Here is a 23,328-nt window from a genome sequence, read left to right on the forward strand (position 1 = left end):
AGGGAAAGTATAATAAAGTCACCACCCCAGTCAAAAAATATTAACAGCAGCAGTGGAATGCACAGTATCTAAAGTTTCTGAATGAAAAACTCAAGTAGCAAGTATACAGGTAGACTTTTCAGTTACCTTATTCTTTGCTCATTCTTTTGCTACAGCTTCCCTACAGCCCACTCTTTTCCACTTAAACCATCACGTAAAGGGCCCCCCTCCCCGTATCATTTCCTGTCCTCCTAAAAGGGAGGTAAGACTAGAGACCAAAATTTTAAGTCAAAGTGGGTTGATCATTTTAATAAAAGCACCTGAAACTCCTAAGAGACATCAGCCTAGAGATAAAAAGAGTTCCATACTCTTGATGGATGTCCTAATTTTCCTCACAAAGTTGTTACGATGTTATTTAGGACTAAGGAGAAATGCATCCTAAAGTCTGCCCCAGGTACCTAACTCTTGAACTACTTAAGCATTTGTCTCACAAGGGGTGGGAGGTGAGGTAATACCAGTTCTCCAGCTTCTGTGGTATTTGGGGATGATGATGTAAGGGCACTGATTACATAGGATAGATCCATATCCATTACAGTGACCCATTCATACTTCCATATTAAAAATGTACAGATAACATTTTAATCCTAACACTAGTGATATGCCACTAACCTCACTTAGACAACTCCTTCCCATTCTGTTAAAAAGGCTTACAGATCTTGGGGTGTCTGGATGGCTCCGTTGGTTGAGTATCTGACTCTTGATTTCAGTTTAGGTCACAATCCCATGGTCATGGGTTGGGCCCCGTGTCAGGCCACATGCTGAGCATGAAACTGGCTTAGGATTTTCTCTCTTTCTCTCTCCAAAATAATAATAAAAAGTCTTAAAGGTACTATCTACCATCACTGATCTCTAATTCAAGAAAAGCATGATCTATAAAGGTATGCAACCTTTTTGACCATGAATATTCTTTTAGGGAGCTAAAATGTTACAGACCTCGTCTACATAACTAAAAAAAAAAAAAAAAAGAACACACACACACACACACACACACACACACACAGAAAAGCACAACAGCTAGATCATCTTCCCAACTCCAAATGCACCTGCATCTTTACCCTTGTTTTCAGTGCTCAATCCTCTTACGTGGATGAGTGTCTCTGTTCCATGGCAATGCTAAGTGAATTTGAGATACTACAAATAGCAAGTTGCCCGTATGTGTATATAAATAGTGCAAACATCATCTAAGATAAGGCTGGGTGCCTATATGGGTTTGATGATACTTGAGAATAACTGTGTCATATTCCCAAGGGTCCGGGGCCCACAAATTGGAACAAGGGTGGTACTAACAACCCTGGATCCAAGTCCCAGTTTCAGCACTTGGGAGCTCTTGGTAGGGTTAAGCAGCTCTCAAACTCTCAAAGCCTGTTCCCTCACTAAAAATGACAGAGGAGAAAATGTGGGCTTTCCAACTCTAAGGATCAAAGATTACACCCAAGTAGGTATGTATTACCTTACTCATCAAAGACATGGTGGCATTCCCGTAATAGTGCAAAGGACTCTTGAGGTCAGAAAAGTTATATTTAAATCCAGCAAGGTGAACTTCATGACATATGTGAAAAGCCAATGTGATGGCAATAATTCCTGTTGTTGGGTGCTTGGGTTTCTGAAAAAGGAAATTAAAGTTTTTTTAGAACCCAAACAAGATACTTGTTTCCAAAGCATATTTAGGTGACCTCATCCTATGAAACCAGGACTTCTGAACATGTAATCAGGTGAGAAATACTTAGGTTAAACCCTCATCATGTCTAACACCCAACCCCCAGTTAATATCCTAACTCTGAAAAAGCATAGAAAGTGTGACTGGAATCTTAGAAAACCTTTCAAATAAAACTTAACTGCAATATTAGCCCAGAGGACAACTATCAAATGAAGAAACACCATGAGGCTCAAGGAAAAGGATGCCACTGCCGCCGTATTTTATAAAACATGCTGAATTTGGCTTCCTGTGGAAAAAAGCATAGCCTGTTAATTTTGAACCCACTTATGAAATGTAAGGACAGGTTAATTTGCTAATGGATGATCATGGTGAAAGAATTCACAGAAGCCTTAAACTAAATCTATTATAATCCTAGTAATTTAGCTGTAGGGAAAGACTAAGTAACTTCAATGACAAATAGTTAAGACTCTGATTAGAAAATAAAAATTCCAGATATATACGTAGTAATGTCACAGTCTCAACTGGATCATTATCAATTTAAAAACAAAAACCAAGCGTCCCCATCATATACACCTATATCCTGAAAATGCAGTCACATGTTTGACAGTAAGATCTTCAAAGTTTTAATTCTCACCAGGATGGCCTTCAAAGGCAAAAACAAAATACATCTTAAACTTTTTAACACAGCAATCTAAAGAGATTTTCTTTCGATTAAGTATTACAGATTCCATGGAAATTACATATTATGATTTTGAGGAGGAGAAGAAATCCAAGAAGCACAATAATAGCAAATAAACTCACAGAGGCAAGCCTGTCTGAAAGCCTGCCTTTGAAATACGCTTTTCTTTACCCACTGCCCTACTGTGACCACCACAACTCTTCACCATCTGTTAGAAAAGGAAATTAGTGACTGGGTTAAAAGCCTGGGTTTTTGGGGGTTTTTGGAGGTTAAAAGCCTCCAACCTCATTGATCCCATCACTTTCTCCCCCTTCTGTCCCTCCCCTTCATGTCCTCTACTTCCTTTCTTCATATCTTAGAGTACCTTCAGCCGTGATTATCACCATTCCCTTATGGAGACCTTCCATTTTCCGTACCTGTCACCCACAGAAATAGATGATCACCTGACAGAATCTTAACCCCGGCTCCACCCACACCCAAGCAGCAGAACAAGCTAAGAGAAAACAACATATGTGCCTGGGCACACTTTACATTTATGGCCAAAGCCTCAAGTGGCCGTTCAGTATTTCCCGAGTAAATTTCCACTCCTACTCTCCAAGGTGACACTTTTATACCTTTAAATCCAACAGCCCCAGGCTCCTTTCTACTTTAAACTGGTAACGGAATCCTTGTTTTACTAACAGAAACAGAGAAGAACTACACCATCTTCCCAATTCCCAATCTACCTTCATCTTCACCTGTATTTTCAGCGCTCACTCCTCTTAGGTGCACATGATGTCTGTTTCCACCTATGGCCAACCTCGCCAGTAGTGCACTCTTTCATCCAATCTCGTCTCTCTCAACAAGCCTGTTTCTACCATTACCCACTTTCTCATTATTTTCTTCTGTTGAATCATTCCCTTCAGCATATAATCATGGCCATCTGTCTTTGAAAAACCACAAAACCTTCCTTGATCCGATGTCTTTCAACCATTTCTCTGCTCTCTTTTCTAGCAAAACTCTATTAAAGATTCACCTCCACTTGCTCATGTCCCATGTTCTGTTTAACCTAAGTCAAGCAGGCTTTCTCCCTCTTTTATTCTTGTCTGTATTACCAATAGGACTTCCATGTTTCCAGAACCAATGTTTATCATTTGTGCTCAACCTCTGGACAGCATCCCACATAACCTCTCTGAAATAGCGTTACATCCTCATTTGGCTTCTGGCACACCATGTTCTACTGGAACTTTAATCTAGTTACAACTAGTTTTGGAGACCTAATTAAGATAAGGGTCATCCTATGCTTTTGGAGACACTACCTAAAACAGAAAACAAAAGTTGTATCTGATCTTACTTCACTTAGGAAAATTAGAGCTAAGAAGTCACAAAACGTACATTCAGAAGCAGTCTTTTCCCCTCAAAATTAAGAAATTATTAAGAAGCTGTCCCTTCAAAAATTACCAAGAAATAAGGCTTAAATTTAAAATCTTTATGCTTTTTGACTTGGGAATACCACTTGTAGGAGTCTATCCTACAGAAATCACACACATGGCCTGAAAATACCTAGAATCACATGCGTTCCTCCACAGTATATAGAGGAAGAAAGCTGGATGCAAATGGAAATGTCTATAAATAAGGAAATAGTTCATTAAATGGAGGGGGGAAATGGCAGAAAATAATTGAACAAAAAGTGTAAATGCATAGAAAACAGTCTAGAAAGATATAAAAGGCAAAAAAAAAAGGGATAGTTACAGAGGGAAGAGAAGGATGATTTCCTTTATATATTATAACATATATATTAGAATATAAGTAGATATATTTGATATATATTCCTTTGTAAGTGGTTTCATTTTAAGCATGAGAATCTAACAATTCTAAACTTGAGAATTTTTTTTTAGCATACTAAAGAAAAGATAACATGATGCGTGTTTATTTCTTTGGATTTCCCCTAATTACCAAAAAGAAAAACCTCATTTCAGCTGAGATATTATGTTACACACTGGCTCAAGCTTCTGATGAAAACTGGTCTCTGCCACTGTATGGGTCTGGAGAGTATTGTTTTCTAGGGAACATAACTGAAGAACTACAAGAGTCACAATCGGTGAGACTCCCTTTACTTAATTAAAGAGTTTGGAGTTTCAACCACCTTTCCTCCAATTTCAGGACCAGTGTCTCCTCTGTGACCGCAGAAATATTTCTGAACTACCTTATCCTTCCTTTGCCTTTCCTCTGGTTTACCGGTGCTATTTTTATCGGAGTGCTTCAGACAGTTCTTTTTAGCCTGAAAAGCCACGCACTTGTTCTGAATCCCTTCCTGCTACTCTGAGCACGGCTGGCCCATCAGCCCCCGACCCCATCAGACTCTCCTCACTGCAGAATATTGAAGACAAGGTTATGAGAAATGAGCCATTCAGGCATACAGAAGGAGACCCCGGAAGGGCTCTGCAAGGGCAGGAAAAAAACAAAACAAAACAACATTCCCCTTAACACTCTTTCCTTGCAGTCTGAAGAACATAAAGATAATAGCCAGATATCTAAGTTCACTACCTCAGACGTGGCCTTCAGAAGCCACCTTGTGAGTCCTGGCTCTCATCCTTTCTGAAAACCGTCGGAACCCTCCACCCTACCCCAGCTAGATCTTTAGTTTGAAACTGTGCCAGGAAAAATACGTACCTGATTTTTGGGAAACACTTTTGGGAAGTGAAGCAGTTCATAAGCTGCCATTCTGATAATGAAAGGATCTAATATTCTGATTTGATAAGGTCTGTAGATTAAGTTCAAGGCTGGTTTCTTCCAAAAACCATTAGTGTTCTGAAATAAAATAAGAACCCAGAAAATAGAACATTGTGGTTGTCTTTTTCTTTTTTAATGGGGAAAAAAAAAAAAACTGAAGGTAATCAGAAGGCAGATCAATTTTGCCAACTTACTATTTTGCCACCTGTCAACAATTCCCACAGCCACTTTAAATCAAGCGGCTTAAAAGCAGTGAGAATCGCCGTAGTATTAGGATCATTGTGATTGGGATCTGAAAAAACAGATTCTGGATAAAAAAGTCGGAAGGTTGTCCTTCTCCCAACTTCCTCTTCATGTCCTAAAACAGGACCATTATTCATTCTGTGGGTAGTAAAACACACAAAATAATGTAGACCAAGTTCAGTAGGAGCCAATTCCATCCCAGTTTCAGAGCTTACAGAGCAGGACAAACCAGAAACCATGGGTCTGGTGCTAAAAGCTACAAGGCGACTGCTTGATTTTTAAGGCATAACAGCCAAGGAAATCATTCCCTTTCATGAGACAGCTGGCTGGATCAAAGGCAGAAATGTTGAAAATTAATTGTGGGGCCACAACTAATTCAGTCCGACCTCCAGAAAAACCAAAGACTAAATAAAACCAAATGAGAACAGAGAACCACAGAAAACTGAGTTAAGAGAGACCTTGGGTGAGGGCCCTGAAGTCCAAAGTTACTTGCCCCACGTTACAGTCATGGAGCACACGGGCTGACAGGTAAGGATCACACTGAAAGTGACGTGAGGACCCATCAAAATTGTTGCACTCCATAATAAAGTAATAATATAAAATTTCTGTATTCTACCCAAGCACAAGCACAAGCAAATAAATGTCACTGCTAGAGGGAACTAAAGAACCACAGAGGATCTACTGTTGGGCTTGTGCCTGCTCAATGCCAAAGTTAGACATGCGCTATTTATGCATACACTAGGAAGGCATGCTATTAAAAGGGATGCTTTGTTTCCAAAACAGTGTCCCCTAGAGGATAAATACTGTTTTGCCCTTTGCCCTGGACTCAATGTAATATGAGACGGTCTTAATAACATTTAAATGACTTTCATAAATGCTGTGCCCGTGGCATTCTCCCACAAGGGTTTGCTGTGGTTCTGGATGATCAAATGTTTAGACAATTATAGGTTAAAAAAATTGTTTTAAAATTGTTGTGTGGACAAACTTTCACAGCTTCCTCAAAATGGAGAGTGAACAGAAAATAAAGTGACCTCACAATGCACAAACTCTTGGCAGCTTGTAACCCAGCAAAACCCCCAAGCACTGCCAGGTCAGCCTAATGCACTGCCCCAGCGTGAAACCTTCCCACTCTTCAAAAGACTATTCATAGTCATTCCCAAGGCACACAACACATCACCCAGATGATGACCTTACTTTAATCTTTCAATGAGAAAGTAAGAGACGGAAATGTCCTCATTCTCCCACCCCTCCATCGGTGGGACTCTTGGTAGTCATAACCACAATTCCAGTTTTCCTTTCATTATAGAGGACCAACCACACTTGAACTCTGCAGCCATCCCCTCTCTCTACCACAGCAATCTCTTTGTTCATTTCTGTCAGTTTACCAATATGTTCTAGAATCTCCTATCTTTAAACAGGAACAAAAGAGCCTCCTTTGAGTCCATAACCATCTCCAGCTACCATCTCGTAACTCAACACCACAGCAAAACTTCTCAAGAGAATTGCCTATGCTTGTTTCTTCACTTTCTTGCCTGTCACTCTCTCCTAAACCACCTGGGTAGGGCCACTCCCCATATCATATCTCCAAGTCTGCTTTTGTCAAGAGTATGAGTAAGCGTCGAGTTGCATGTCCAATGGTGAACTCGCTGTCCTTATCTTGCATGACCTCTCACCAACACTGGACATAGTTGACCTCCTCTGTTTTAAAACACTTCCTAACTTACTGGTAGATCCTCTTCCAACTCGTTTTTTTTTTTTTTTCTTTACTCAACGTCTAAGTGTAGGGTACCTCAAGACTCTGTCCTGGGAACCTCTTCTCTCTCTGTTTTTCCCTGGGGAATCTTGCCCAATCCGTGGTTTAAATACAGCTTACAAGCTGTTTACCAATGAGGCTTTAACCGTTTAACCAACGGCCTACTTGACTTACCACTGCAAATCTTACAAGCATCTCAAACCTAACATGGTCACACAGAAATCTTCCCTCTCCAGATCTAAATATGTTCCCACTCTAGTCTTCCCCCAACTCAATCCCTTCAGCTGAAAACCTAGAAGGAGGTATCTGGTTCCTTTATTCCCATCTCTCTTCACATCTAACACATCAACAAATCCTGATAACTCTACCTCTAAAATATGTCTCAGTCTATACTTACCTCCTTTCTCTGTCATGGCAATCCTGTTCCAAGCCACCATTATCTGCCTGAATATAGCCACCTAACTAGCCTCTTCATTTCTACCCTTGTCCCTCATATTCCATTGTCCACGTCACAGCCAGGGTATTTTAAAGGCATAATCAGATGGAATTGCTGTCTTGCTTTAAAATCTTTAGGGGGCACCTGGGTGGCTCAGTCGGTTAAGCGTCTGACTTCAGCTCAGGTCATGATCTCGCAGTTCATGAGTCCAAGCCCCACTCGGGCTCTGTGCTGACAGCTCGGAGCCTGGAGCCTGCTTCGGATTCTCTGTCTCCCTCTCTCTCTCTGCCCCTTCCCCACTCACACTCTGTCTCTCTCAAAAATAAATAAACATTTTTAAAAATCTGCAAAAGTTTCCTGTTGTCCTTAAAGTAAAATCCAAGTTCTAGTCTCAGTTTACACAGTCCTACACAGCCTGCTCCTTCAGCCTCTGGTTATACCACTCTCCCCAGGCCTGCTGCCCTCCTACCTTGCTGATTTTCTTGGGGCTCCTCTCAAACCCAGGATCATATCCTCCCCCGGGACCTGCACTAAACGTTCTATTTGCCTGGATTGCTCTGATACAGTTGGTACTACAGACTCACTTGGGTCCATCTTAGAGGTCTTCTCCTCAACATGGTCATCCATTCTAAAGCAGCCATTCAATCATTGCCTGTCATGTATGTTTTAATTGTTTGTATGGCATGTATTACCGCGCTCCCTTATTTATTTAATTATTGTTTTCTTCCCTTCATTAGAATATAAGTTCCACAGGGAGCAAGAACATTGCTCTCATTCACTGTTGTATCCCCTGTGGTGAAAACTGTGCCTGGCATATTAAGGAAACTTCATAAATATTTGTTGAGTCAACGACCTGAAATCTAGGCCTACTCTAGCCAACAACTGAGAGACCAGTTACATAATAAACTTATCTAAGCAACTCTTCTTCCTTTTAAAACACAGTCATACTAAAATAGGAAACCATGTTTTTTTTTTTTTAAACAATTCCAGGTTAGCAAACAGGAAATATATTTACCTTATTATTACATCATAGGAGTCAATTTTTTCTCCTAATGTCTTATTCTTCAAAACTCCTCCATTACCAACCACCACGCACTTTTTACATGGCACACTGCTGGGCAAACAGACAAGTGAGAGGTTGAGACATCTTTCGTATAAGTGGGTGATTCCAAGCACTCGTTCCATACTTTCCAGAACCAAATTTCATTTGTTGCCCAAGTAGAAAAAGAACCAATTGTGACTTACAGGTCTAGGGATATATTAGAAAGATACAGGATTCAATAAATAACATTTCATAGGAAGTATATGATCGCTAGAAACTAAAGCTGCTTATGAGTCCATGCACGGTCCCTTGCTTGAATCTCATAACCACCTGCTCAGACAGGTAAGCCCGATACTCCCATTTTACAAATGAAGAAAGGACTTCAGAGAAGTGTTGGTTACATCTCAAAGTCATATTTCCAAGAGGCAGAATCGGGATTTGCATTCAGACCCTTGGACAACAAAACACCACTTGGCCTGCGATGCTGCATGTTAATGTTGACACAAGTGTGCTTATGTTACACAGCCGTCCTTTTTTTCACCAGCATTGCCCACTCCCCTGAGTTCCTAGCTCTGGGTCACTGCTGCGTCTCATCAGTGTGGAGACAGTTGGCAATCTGGTGGGTAAGGGGTAGCTTCCTTGGACCCGCCCATGAGCACTTCAATTCCCCAAACGTGTACTGCTCCTTGGAGCTTAACCAATATAAACTCAAAGTTCACTGTGTTCCTGGCAGAGAGCTTTAAAGTAGATGATGAAGTGGGACTTCCTGTTGCTGGCTGGGACTAGCCTAGGACTTTGGATTGTGTGCCATTCGCTCTCAGCAACCCCGAACCCATCTCCAGGCTCTCACCACCTCCCAACCAAGCTTAGAGAAATGACAACTCGGATCATGTCCTTCTCCTTCAGGGGACAATACTACAGAGGGGAAGCCTGTTGCAACTGTCCTTTCAGGACCCTCAAGACATGAAAGTATAAAGAAAAAAAACTGTTTCTCTAAGAATGATGAAATAAAGCAAAACAGATGAACTCTAGACCACAAGGCTCTTAGGAAATTAATGAGTAGCAAAATTGCACAAATACTGTAGAATATTTAAACTTAAGAGGGGCACCTGGCTGGCTCAGAGGAGCGTGTGGCTCTTGATATCAAGGTCAGGAGTTCAAGCCCCATACTGGGTGTAGAGATTACTTAAATAAACTTAAAAAAAATAATAAACATAGAGAATGCAGGAATACAGGAATAATTAAAAAGAGCCAAACACTGGCCTTGCCAAGAAGAGACAATGTACACCCTCGTATACATATGAATTGACCCTCTTTCCTTAGAATTTGTTTAGCTCACCTATTTGGTAAGTTTTTAATACTCGAAAACACTTTTACACATTTTAATTTGGGACTTTTAGCTCCCAAATTCAAGGGTCACGTCTAAATCAGTGTCTGCTTTGCTACAAAAACAAGAAAATCCAGTTTCACAGATACCAGGGACGGGGGCGGGGCGGGGGGGGGGGGCAGGGGGAAACATGTCCAACAAGCACTGAGGATATAACCCCGAAACTCCTATCATGGACAGATCGCAGTGTGCTCCAGAGCACATTTTTTAAATGCTTGTCTTAGGAAAGAAACATGTGTCTAGATGCTTTTATATTGCAAGTTTGACATTAATCCCACTTCCAGGAAGGCAACTTTATCCACGGTGCTCTGCCACCAGGTGGCACGGAGAAGACGGGAAGACTGGCAAACCTTCAAAACCCTTTCCTCTCTGGGTGTATTGTCATCAACCTCACCGGATCCATCTTATGAATACTCTATGTGACGAGGGTACTTCTCACATGCACAGCTTGTTTGACTTTTCCTTCCATAACCTCGGGGTCAGTTTAATACAAATCAGAGGCTGAAGCTGTGGAGCTGGCTCCATCTACCTGCTAAGCAAGGCTGGGCATAGGGGAGGGGGTGTCTAGGAACAGACAGGACCCAAATAACAGCTCTGTTCCGATGTAACCTATATGAGGAAGGAGGAGAGCTATCGGTAACTATGGCACCCAGATTAGCCCTCTCCCACCTCCCTATTCCCACGTGCCCCTGCAGCTACAGCATCCAGCCTGGCCTGGGATTTCCAGCCTGACACCAGGCTGACTGACTCTAACATCATCAAACATACCAGGCTAGACAGGAGTGCATACCACCGCCGTGTCTCCGGAGTTCCTACCCTGCAGCCTCATCGAAGGACCACCGACCCACAAGTCTGATCCCCGAAGTTGACCCGTAAAGAGGTAGCTCAACTCCATCCCAGACACAACCAGTTCCATAATCACTGCTCAGCAATAAGCCAACAGGCTCAACCTTAGTGTTCACAGAAGTTTCCGCTCAGTGGTACGTTTATCAGACTGGACTGCAGTTGGTCATCAAGCCCTAGATCCTTGTGTGGCCAAAAGAGCATTGTGATAAGAGAAGCAACCATCTGCCATACTAATGTGTCACATTCCTGGTCCCCACGTAGGCTGCAGGTCCTGGATCCCCCCTCACAGATCCCATCAAGCCTTCCAGTCAAGAGAAAAGGGAGGAGAGGGCTAGGTGCAGAGCTCCTACTACAGAAGCCCCAGGATTAGCTACAGAGAGAAGGCCATGGCTCGTACACAATTCTGTAGCCTCTTCCTGTCCATCGTCCCAGGAGGTTTAAGGGCTTGGGAAAAATGGAAAGAAATCTTAGAGACACTGCCTCACTCAAGAGAACTGTAATTCTAAAGACAGGTCACAGTTCGATGGTCACCACATTTTGAGAAATTTCACTTTCTATGTTCTTCTCTGTTAGCTTTGGAGGGGGCAGCTGGGAGGAGGGAAGGCCCTTTGTCATGAAAAAAAAGTTTGCCCAAGCCTCTGAAAGGAAATCTTGTCAGTGAAATTTCACGTTTCCTCCTTGTAAGGGATATTGCAAAGACCCACATATTTTTCTGAGGATCATGTATAACACTAGAAACTCTTTTAGGGGCATCCCTAGGACCACTCTGGAGCAATAGCAGCTTATCTACAGCTAGTATTCACGACGCCCCCATGACTGTGGGAAACACGTCATGGTACAGGTACACGGTCTGAACCACACACCTCATCCCTTTCTCCCCAGCAGTCACCATATATTACCAAAAAGTTGATCCATCATCTCCTTGGCTTCCCTCCACCTGGTCTGGGCTCCTGGATCCCCTTCCCTGAGGTGTAAAACGGTAATTTCCAGGGTCCCTTGGGTACATATAACTTTACCATATTTATTTAACACAACTTTCACGCACAAATAACTACAGGCAATTCTGAGTCCCTAGACGGCAAGAATAGTACTGTTCATATTCCTGTATCCTCCGATCTAAAACTTCCTGGCTCATAGGCTGTGCACTTTAGGAATCAGTTTGGCTGTTACATGAAGGATGGTGACTGTTTCCTTACTCTGTGTCTGGAAAAGCAGCTATCCGTTCTTCTTTCCCCCACCCCAGGAACAGGTGGGGAAATGCACATGCCCCAAACTGCTCACCCAGAAAACAAAATCACTCCAGAGTGCCCGAACCTGTTAATGGAAAATCTGGAAGCCTGCTGAAACAGTTACGGTGAGAGATTACTCTTCCCCCGGGTGAAAGGCATGCTTCTCATCAAGTCAGGCAAAACCCAGGAGAGTTCCTACGCTCTACAGAGGTAAACATCAACACCATCAATACAGAGAAAGTAGACGTGAATTGCCCATTTCAAGTGGCCTGTGGCCTGTCTTCTGAATGCTTTCTGACATCCACTCTTCCCTTCAGCAGTATCATACACATTAAAATAGACCACCTCATCTTCAGCCTAACAATCTCTGCAGATCTCACTGGTCATTCACCCACACCCACTACCCTGTGTACCTGCCGGTAGAGCCCTGCTTCCGTAAAGCCTGACAACGGTCGGTCTGGAGGTGGCCCCGTGACCCACCCTTGGGCAGAAAGACATTAGAGAGTCTGTTAGATGCTCCAGAAAAGATCTCGCCGCCCCCCCCCCCCCCCCCGGCAAGAGCGCAGTTTGAAAAGAAGGCTTTCTTTTGATCTACCCCTTCCTTTCCTCTTAGATGCTGATATGTGACAACATACGGTTAGAGCAGTGGCAGTCATCTTACAACAGGGAGAGACACAGAGAGCCACAGAGAAGCTGCCCTGACATCACTGAACCGCTAATTCAGTCACACAACCAGAGCGGCTCCATACAGATGTGCAAGTCGTACCCTGTCCACCTACAAGGTGCACCAGTCAAGTAACTGTATGTGTGAACGGACACTCCCTGGAGCTGTGCCATCCAGTCTGTGCAGCCACACGCAGCCTGCAAGATGGAACCACAAGCCTGCAGACATGAACCCATGTATCTAGGCGACATGGGAGACAATAAAGGTCTGCTTTGTTTAAATCACTCTTAGGCTACTGTTACTTGCAGTCTGAAGACCCTGAAACACTGAGCAATGGGCTGTGGCTAGAGACCTGACTGCTGGTTCTGGCTCCCCCATTCAGCATCTTCAGGACCTTGGCCTAGAGACCTAACCTCTAGGAACTTAGTCTGCCCTTTTGTGAAGGGAATCACCGAGGTCTCAAATGTTGTTACTCTACGTTGCAGGAGACCATGTCCTCTGGCACGTGTACCCGCTTTCTGTATCTCCACTCAACATGTGACAACAATGGCTGTTATGAAACAGACTGTGGCTGCTCCTGCCTTTTCACCACCTGTGACTCACTCTGTTGACACAGAATCACAACTCCTCCAACCAACCCCCCCCCCCCAACCCCCAGCCTCAAGTTCTCCTCCAGGCTGAAAATGCTACCGTGTAAAGAAACCTTGCAAAACAGCAGGATGCCCAGAGTAGTGATGCAGACATTGAGAACCTTTCTAGAGCCTGGGCTCTTTTCCTTAAATAACTGAAGTCTCCATCTTTTTCCTCTTTTTAAGTTGTCTGAAGCCATGCTCCCGCCCCAGCTGGTTGCCAATCTGGCCCCGTTTTGCTGATGTAACATAATGGATCCCGCTTGGGTGAGCAACTAGGCAGCTGTCACAAACCCGTGTCCAATGAGCAGGCAACCGATTTAGCACCGGTGCTTCGGCTCAGTAAGGTATTTATGTAGAGTTACTCTGTAACCGCCTGTGCTGGCCTCACACACTCTTCACAGAATCTGGCGGCCTCCCAGAATGCAATGGTGACAGGGGGAGGTGGAGAGCTGGTTCACACATTTAAAATTTTTTTTTTAATGTTTTTATTTTTGAGACAGAGAGACAGAGCATGAGCAGGGGAGGGGCAGAGAGAGAGGGAGACACAGAATCTGAAACAGGCTCCAGGCTCCGAGCTGTCAGCACAGAGCCTGACGCGGGGCTCGAACTCACACACGGTGAGTTCATGACCTGGGCCGAAGTTGGACGCTCAACCGACGGAGCCACCCAGGGGCCCCTGGTTCACGCATTTAAGTGGGAGCTGAGATTTTGTGATTCAGGGTTTCTGCCGCTCTGGCTGAGGGAGAATGTGTTCCCACTAAGTGGAAGGCAGCATGCCCCGGGGCTGGGGGGCAGACTGGTGCTAAAGAGATACATGCACAGCCAGCCAGAAAGGGTCAGGGCCTTGTAACACACGCACATTTTAAGTATTGCTTTTCTGTGATACGACTTCCTTAAATATCCTCAATCGTTAGTGAAGTGTGTAAACCATGGCCCCCTCATGTGAGCTGTGCTTTGGGGAATAAAGGGAGCAACCCAGGGTCCAAGAACTCAGCAGCAGCAGCATACAGAAAAGATGACAAAGAGAAACCATTGGTTCTAGGCACGGCTTCACAGTCCCTTCCGAACACAGTGCCACAGAGGCTAGAGAGGAAACGAGAGGTCACTGCCACCCCCAATTCTTTTCAAAAACATTTTATTTTTTTCTTCAGCGTTTATTATTATTATTATTATTTTTATTTTTGGGACAGAGAGACAGAGCATGAACGGGGGAGGGGCAGAGAGAGAGGGAGACACAGAATTGGAAACAGGCTCCAGGCTCTGAGCCATCAGCCCAGAGCCTGACGCGGGGCTCGAACTCACGGACCGCGAGATCGTGACCTGGCTGAAGTCGGACGCTTAACCGACTGCGCCACCCAGGCGCCCCAACATTTTATTTTTTTAATGGGAATATCATTCACGTGTCGTAAAATTCATCCTTTTACCTAAAATTCACTAGCTTTTAGCATTTTCACAAAGCTGTGCAACAATCACCACCACCCAATTCAGACCCACAGCCAGTAGCACTGGCTCTCCATTTCCCCTCCCCCACCCCTGACCGCCACAAATCTACTTTGTCTCCATAGCGCTGTCTATTCTGCCCACTCCCTGTAACTGGAATCATGCAGTAACTGTATGTGGTACATGCGTTGTATCGTATGTAACTATACTTGTACTTGCTATTTCATGACTGGCTTCTTTTGCTGAGCATGGTGTTTTCAAAGTTCGTCCATGTTGTGGCATGAATCAGTACCCCATTCCTTTTAATGACCAAATAATTTCCTTTATACGGATATACCTTTAATTTATTCATTCGGCAGTTGGACATTTGGGTGTTTCCACTTTGGGGCTACTATGACTAATGCTCCTATGAACATTCATATAGAAGCTCGGTGGTCATGTTTTCAATGTAAGCTTTCTATTTCCAGATAATTCTAGATTCACAGGAAGTTGCAAAAACAGTACCGATGCTTACGTTGACTTAATGACTGTGCAACGGTTTCACAGACTTAACTATTAACTATTAAAACTGACCGTGGCATAAGGTGCATATGTAGCTCCATTACCCTCTTTTACAAGAAACTAAGGTTCAGAAATGCAGGAACTTGCCCAAGGACACAAAACTGTGCCGTTTTTCACAAGTACTGACTCATCTACTTAGCAGTCCCATGCCTGCCCACTTCCTTACTGCCCGCCCCTTTCCTCCCTCTACTTCCCCTCCCCCAAAACCCTGTTTTTCAAGCTCTCCTTGAAGAGAAGAGTCTATGGAGATCATGTATCTTTGTTTAAGAGAACAAAAGAAACCTATTTAACATATATGTGTTTTCAGTGAACTGACACATGTAACTTGGAGAGGATTTGGTTTAACCCTGCCAAAGTATTAAAGATCATCTGGTTAAAAATGGCTTGAGGTTAAGAATAAAGGCATAAGCTATATTCAATAATGCACAAGATTTATAGCCCTGGAAATCCTTAACAATATATCCAAAAGAATTCACAATTCCAGAATTCTCTTCCCCTTAGCTCTTCAGATGATGCTCAGTTTAAGACATTCAGTTGTGCGGTCTTTCCTGTCTTTTACTCTGTTAAAATGTGAAAGGAGGTACTGAAAACAGAAATTTGCAGACCTCCACATAACCTCTCTGGACCTCAGCTCTCTCACCTTTCAAATGAGGGGGTTGGACTACATCTCCACCTTCCTGCCTCTGACGATTCTCTACAATTCACCACTTTGCTTTTGAGTCTGGCCCTCAAGCCGCACAACACAGCACAGACAGGTAAGCTTAGGTAATCACGATTCTTTAGGCAACGTATGGGTGCCTCGGTGGTTACCCTATCCCAACCTGGTGGGTCATTGCTCAGGAGAGAAACTAAACAATATAAAGGGAAAAGCCAAAGAGTATACTTCTTGTTAAAAACAAAAAGATAAATAAAATCAAATGGGTAATAACATGCTAACCTGCAGACTTCGTTTATGTGAAGTCCCTGTGGGAAAGAGGAAGACTCCTCTCTTGTAAATGCATCTGGTATTTAGAACTTTCCCATTCACAGTGTAATCTGTCCCAATGCAGGGCATCACGTGAACTGAATAATGTAACTGAACAAAACTAGGACTTACATCTGGTAGGACTGTAAAGATTCGGATTTGAAACAATGACCAAATGTCTGAACCTTCTGGAAGAAACCAAGAGGATAAAGGAAGAATAAAATCAGTGGAGAGCAGCCCAAGGAGGAAGGGGATGGAAAGAGTGGAGCTCCCCTCTCTCTGCTCATCCCAATCCCGACCCTACAGAGCCACTGACCAAGTGAGCAGCTCATGCCAACAAGGCTTCCTCCTGGTCCATGGGGCGCCCCCCTCACCCCCAACCCCACTCCTGAATCCACAGTTCATTCTCTCTGCCTGAGAAAGAGACTGTTCTCAGACCTGTTTGTCCTAGAGCATTTTTCCCCAGGCTGAGAGGAGAAATGGGAGATGTTTAAGGTGATTTAGGGAACAGTTTACTCTGAGGCAACAAGAAGGCTGGTTAGTACATTCTGCCTTTCTGGAGTATATTCTGCCTTTAAAATACACTGCTCAGGGGTGCCTGGGTGGCTCAGCTGGTTGAGCATCCAACTCTTGATTTCAGGTCAGGTCATGATCTCACGGTTCATGAGTTCCAGTCCCATGTCAGGCTCTGCGCTGACCACACGGAGACTGCTTGGGATTCTCCCCCTCTCCTCTCTCTACCCCTCCCCTGTGTGCATGCATACATGTGTGGTCGCTCTCAAAATAAATAAATATTTTTTAAATAAATAAATAAAATAAAATCCACTGCTCAGGCATAGACTGGCCAGCGATTGTCTTTGTGTTATACAGTGCCATTCAGATAAATGTATAATGACTTGCTTAAAATACAGGTATAGTTTATTACATGTGAACCCATCCCAAAAGTTAATATGAAATAGGAAATACTGTCCCAAGTATATTCTCATCTACTTTCAAAATACTCTTTGTCAAGTCCCTAGGAAAACAGGTTTGCACAAACAAGCAATTCAGCAAGGCTGATCATGTGACTGCTTCTCGGTGTGCACTCCGAAGAGATCCCACAAGGGGATTTTCCATTCCCTCTGTGCCTGAAAATTCTCTGACTGCACATTCTATTCTACTTCTCTTGACAAACTCAGACTAAAGGATTCCTGTGCCATCAGCAAGATCTTCCAGCCCTCCTCACCACCCACACCCACCTCTCTTCCAACACGGGTGATGCTAAGAGCCTGACATGGGTTGATGTTGGGAGTGGGGTCCATGCTCAGTGACAAAGGAGGAAAGGAAACAGCAAGACCACGTCAGCAAGAAGAGAGAGACAAGCCTGGCTGAGGCACATGTAGATGATGAATTGCTGTGTGGGAAGGGCTTCTGAAAGCACCTACAGATGGTACAGTCTAATTCTGAGATAAAGACCAGGAAAGAGTGAAACTTCTAGTCATACACACCCAAGAATCCTGGCAGTAGCTCACATTTACAGGGACTAGGACCTTGTAGACACTTGCTCCAAATATTTAAGATACAGTCACTATTACTCTTAAGTCACACATCCGGGCACTGGATGGAGCTCTCTAGGTTCACATCCTGGCTGTAGCTTTTACCCACTGTAACAAACTATGTATGTTTGCCTAGTTTTAGTTTCTCCATTAAAAAAAAAAAAAGACTATCAAGCATACTTTGCAGGGTAGTGGTAAAAACTAGAGAGCAGGACATAATGCACATATGCCAAAGATCTGCACAAAATTCAACCCATGAGCTACATAAAATTTAGGCTAGAAAAGTACATACATGGTTGCTGTTCATATGCAATCAAAAACAAATTAAGTTGATGGCATAGTTTTAAATTGTAATAAGTAAGTACAGCTGAAATGAGCCAACATTACATAATCCACACTTCGATCATGTGGGCTCTCAGAGAAAAAAGGAGAGAATTTCAGACAAGATCTAGCATTGCTCCTCCAGCTCTGTTCTGTAAATTCTATCCCCATTTTCACATCTCTGTCCACTACTCTCATTTATGTATTTGCTAAATAGCACTTCTGTCCTCTTGGGCAAGAGGGAAAATTCTGTCATTTTGCTTTTTAATGGAGTGCCTATTCCATCCCCCCAATGGACCACTGGCCAAATCCTAAAGGGTAGATGAAGAATCTGTACAGAAAGTCTACCTTTGTAAAAATAAGTGTATCAACTAAAGAGTCTATCTTTAGCAATTTCATTCCTAGATGGTTAACTTGACACCAGAATTTTCTACACATTAAGTTACCTTTTGTAGTCAGAAGAAGTATTATCTCAACCAACTGTTCTCTTTCCTCCAGTATAATTCTGAATAGGAGGAAGAGAGCTGCTTCTGAAATCCAATATTCAAGTGAAACAAAACAGATCCTCGTGAGCAATCAGAAGATACATAGGAAGGTACAGGAGACAGCCTATGGAGGGGCTGTGAGCTGATTAACAGGGGCTACGAATTAATTCTCTAGTAACAACAACTTAGGAGAGGTGAATGTGGGTTAAAATGTCTTGACCTGGGACTAGGATTGCTCATCATAAGACTCTGCAAACTTTTGAGGCAACCAGTTTTGCAGTTTCTAAATTAATTTTGTGTTTATTTGAAGTATCATGGAAACAACTACTAGACATTTTAGTCATGCACAACTACTATGGAATTTTCTTGAGTGAAGACATTTTACATTGGGGTGCATATTTTGAACCACCTTAGCTAAAACTAAAAGTCAAACAAAAGCGAGGAAATAAACTCACTTGTCAGATTCATCAAAGAGATCACAACTCTGCAGTTTTGAAAGAGCAAGTCGAAAATATTCCGCTAGAAAACAAATGACATATTATAAATAAAAGGAATTATGGCTTCTTAGATACCTAGTAAGCAACCCTAGGTATTCCCCCCCCATCCCTCCCCCAACCCATTTCAAAATTGTAAATCCATGTGGGTTTATTCCTTGGTGGAAATTAACAATACAACTGCAGTTAGCAGGCACTACTCAATAGGTACGCTCAAAACTGCTCTAAGGACACTTCCTGAAAACTCCAGGGGGGTAAAAAAAAAATGCCTTATCTGACAACAATTCTGAAAAAGTAACCCCAAAAATACCAACATCTGGGGTGCCTGGGTGGCTCAGTCCGTTAAGTGTCTGACTTCAGCTCAGGTCATGATCTCATGGTTCATGAGTTTGAGCCCCACGTCGGGCTCTGTGCTAACAGCTAAGAGCCTGGAGCCTCTCTCTCTCTGCCCCTCCCCTGATCATGCTGTGTCTGTCTCTCTCTCCCAAAAATAAGTAATAAGACATTTTTTAAAAAAATACCAACATCAGATGATATTAGTGTAGAATATAGCCTTTGAAACTGATATTAGTATAGAAACCAATATTCAGCAAATTTAAATGTATTATCAAATTCTCTGCAATATTTTTTTTAAACCTATACACACACACACACACACACACACACAACACACACACACATAACAGGATCCACTGAATAAATAAAATCTGACTCAGAAAACTAGGCTTGTCACCTACTGGGCTTTTAGGGTCTCTCAAAAATCTACAACATAAAGCTGCTTAAGGCCAATCAGTTGTCAATAAGTGGAGAGAAAACGGTTTTGTCATTAGCAGATAGAGTAATTTCTCTCTCAATTTAGCAAAATACCTACTGGTTAAAAGGCTGATCAAGGAGTTAGAACTTACATTGATGGAATAAAATAAAACTCAGAGGTAAAAAGGCAAAAAGGGAGACAGGCAGGAAGTTAACCCACAGGTTTATCCTGCTAATTCTATACTAGAATAAAATACAGCATCAGAACTCATGAATAATACCATAGCTAGACAAAAGTAAAGATCAGTTTCTCAAAAAACAACAACAAACTTCCCGTTTTATTTTAGAATTCCACACTGCCTCAAAAAGGAGTAGGGATTTCTGAATTAAAATTTAATTTCCTTCAACAAATTGCCGAATCATTTCCTTTAAGAATCCTCATGAAGCAGTAAGATGAAAAGTCCTTAAAATTATATAAACATGTGGTTCACATCAAAACACACTCCCATTAATAGGGCTGGGTAAGAATAATATTACAGACCTGATGTTCTTATCCCATAGGGCAAATCAAACTTATCGCCACCATACAAGGAAGCAATCTTTTTAAAATCAGCTGCACACAGAAAAGGGTGAAACTGATGAAACCTGCAAGAAAAGGAAAAGAATCATTTCCCCCAAATGCCTACAATATATGCAGCCTTCTAAAATCACAACTGAAGACAACTGAAGTATAATACTCACGTTGATATATGGACTATATGCGACTGTGTAACTATTTTTAAAGTATTTTTTTATTCACTTCAATGCTTATTTATGGTCTTATGTTTTAATATTAACATTATTTGGGGGGCCTGGGTGGCTCAGTTGGTTAAGCATCAGACTCGTGATTTCAGCTCAGGTCATGAACTCGCAGTCCATGAGATTGAGCCCCCGAGTTGGGCTCTGCACTGACACCACGGAGCCTGCTTGAGATTCTCTCTCTGCCCCTCCCCCATTTGCTCTCTTGCTCTTTCTCAAAATAAACAAACTTTAAAACGTAAAATTATTGAAAAGTCACCTTAAATGGAATTTAAATAGAATAGAGAATGGAATGTGCAATGGAACTACAAAACCAAGATGGAAACGCTACCCAGGCTGTGGAACCAAAGTTTTGTCACAACTCTAGAGGCTAGGGAGGGGGATCAAAATTTAAAAACAAATCAATACCAAGTGAGGAAATGTTAGCCATATACAGGAAGAGACAAAGGAGGTAATAAGGGGAAATAAAGCACGGATGCTAAGCCACTCCCAAATTAAAAAGTACCATATGTGTGAAGTTTTGTCAGCTATGAAAAAAAAAGTAAAAATCAAAATGAAAATTAAGAACAGTTAGATGCACCTAGGATTCTTGCCGGCATTAAGACTTACTCAAGAACAACAACTATGGACATGTTCTTTCTTATTGCCTGCTCTGTCCTGAGCTATGCCCCACTGCCCCCACTCAGGTCCTCTCTCAGACAAGAGAGACCATTCGATGAGGATAGGATGTGCCTCTGTTTTTTCCCCTCACTTTTAGCAACCAGCACAGAGTAGGCAGGTTCCCCATGGTTAATAAATGGTTGAATGAATTTCAACTCCGTATTACTTCTTTATGGAACCAGTATGAAGTAGAAAAAAAGAAAATCAAAGTGCTTTTAATTCAAGAGAAGGAACAAGTCAAACTCACCCTTACCCCAATCCCCCACACTTGGCCCCATTTTTCCTGTCATATCAGCTTTGCCTTTTGTTAGTCTAAAAACTGCAGGTGCAGATCAGAGTGCCCTGGGGTTGCAGTGGCTGTATGACAAAATGGAAATAAAGCACAGAATAGGGGTGAAATAGCTTCAGTTTCATTCTGGCTTCATTTGCATCCATAGTAGCCACTCAGGAGCCATTACACCTTGGGCAAGTCACACGAGCTTAAGGTCTTCAGAGCTGGGCTAAGAACTCACACCATATTCAGACTAAGGAAACAGGTGAGGGTGGGCCCTTCCTGCATGACATATGATCTGTATCCCAGACTTAGTTTTGAGAGTGTCAGCATTCTCAGGGGTCCAGCTTTATTTATGTATGCCAGTTTCCAAACTAAAATGTATTTATACCCAGTGTATACTGGGTTCCAAGGTAAAATTGATTTCTTACTATGGGGTCATGGTTAAAAAAGTTTAAAACCACTCTTCTAGTTTTCCAGTGGTCCTAACTAGAAAGATTTATCATCTTATAAAGTGCTTATAGTAGCTATGATATACCTGTAAATATATGCAAAAATATTTTATGTATCTCCAGTTTCCTAGAGAGTTGATTTTAAAAGGTTAAGAACCAGTCATGGAAACGTGCGGTATACTACGCAATGAAAAGAAAATTTACAAATATATAAACTTTTGATCCTTAATGGAGAACATATTGAAAAGCTTGGACCTGTTTTACACAATTAAACATGACCAGACTGTCATTTATTTCTATTTCTCTAGAAGCGTTTGGACCAGCAATCTGTCACAGTTGAGGTGAAAGAGGAAAAGAATATTTGTGGATATTCTGCAAGTCCTGACAACTATATAAAGATTTACATTTACATTCCAAGTAGTTCACTGAAAGTCATGGTGACGAAAAATTTCTCATCATGAAGTTTAACCTAGAGACAAGGGGGGAAAAAAGCTACAAAATAATAAGGGTAAAAAACAACATGGGAACAACAAGGGGAGAAATAAAGCCCTGAAGAACAGTTCACTTTTTATGATCAATTACAAACAGAGCTCTCTAATCTCACCTATGTAAAAAGAGTAACTGGTCTGATTGAGTTCTTCAATGCCTTTTCTGAAAATATATGCAGAGCTCTGACCAAAAGCACAAAAAGAGACGGGATATTCAAGCTCTTCCTTAAATATAGAGTGTCTACTTTACGCTGCTAAAGTCCACTTTCATACTTTTCATACGAAAAAAAGTAAACAAGCGTGAAAAGTGATTACACACACATTTTAAACATGTTGTAGGTCACAATTTCTTTTATCTTTTTACCTCAGGAGAGAGGCAAAAGCTGGCTTCGATAAACAAGGCTGGATCTTATTTCTCCTCTTCATTTCCACAGGTGGCACCCTAGGAGACAAAAAACAGGGTCACTCAGAAACCAGAACCAGGAAGCCCGCCCAAAGGAAAGCAAATGCCCTGGGAATCCACTTGGAGACAACCGCTGAAAGACTTCTCTGGCATGGAATTAAAAATCCTCACAGAAACCCTTGAGGGAGGACCGTACTTTCTCCAGGACCTTTCACATATTTGAGGATGCACGGATACAAGGCGAGAGGGTGAAAAAGGCTGAGGTGACAAGCGACCCAGAAGGGATTCAACCAGCAGTGAACAAAGGGCCCTTCGAGAAGGGCTAGGGGTCACCACACTGTGGAAGCCACAAGTAGGCTGACTTCTTGGAAGTCTCCCCAAAGC

At 42.4% G+C, this 23,328-nt stretch overlaps 1 protein-coding gene across 12 annotated transcripts in view; it reads right to left on the reverse strand.

The window, feature by feature from the left end:
- Window positions 1-23,328, reverse strand: part of ST3GAL6 (ST3 beta-galactoside alpha-2,3-sialyltransferase 6) — a 54,671-nt gene that overhangs the window by 15,169 nt on the left and 16,174 nt on the right. For 7 of the 12 annotated variants that reach the window (XM_047098807.1, XM_047098813.1, XM_047098810.1 and 4 more), the window contains 7 exons: window positions 22,906-22,983; window positions 20,414-20,517; window positions 19,081-19,144; window positions 8,535-8,633; window positions 5,282-5,468; window positions 5,028-5,165; window positions 1,490-1,642 (listed from right to left, as the gene is read on the reverse strand). In XM_047098807.1, coding sequence (XP_046954763.1) covers window positions 1,490-1,642; window positions 5,028-5,165; window positions 5,282-5,468; window positions 8,535-8,633; window positions 19,081-19,144; window positions 20,414-20,517; window positions 22,906-22,983 — 823 coding nt within the window. Of the gene's footprint in view, window positions 1-2; window positions 837-1,489; window positions 1,643-1,682; window positions 1,983-5,027; window positions 5,166-5,281; window positions 5,469-8,534; window positions 8,634-19,080; window positions 19,145-20,413; window positions 20,518-22,862; window positions 22,884-22,905; window positions 22,984-23,328 lie in introns of those variants that run through there. The other 5 variants (XM_047098809.1, XM_047098806.1, XM_047098817.1 and 2 more) reach the window with 5 other exon arrangements.

This window comes from Lynx rufus, unplaced genomic scaffold (assembly GCF_022079265.1).
Source record: "Lynx rufus isolate CCGP_SWC_20201006 ecotype Redwood Valley unplaced genomic scaffold, mLynRuf1.p SCAF_5, whole genome shotgun sequence".
Classification (NCBI taxonomy): Eukaryota; Metazoa; Chordata; class Mammalia; order Carnivora; family Felidae; genus Lynx; species Lynx rufus.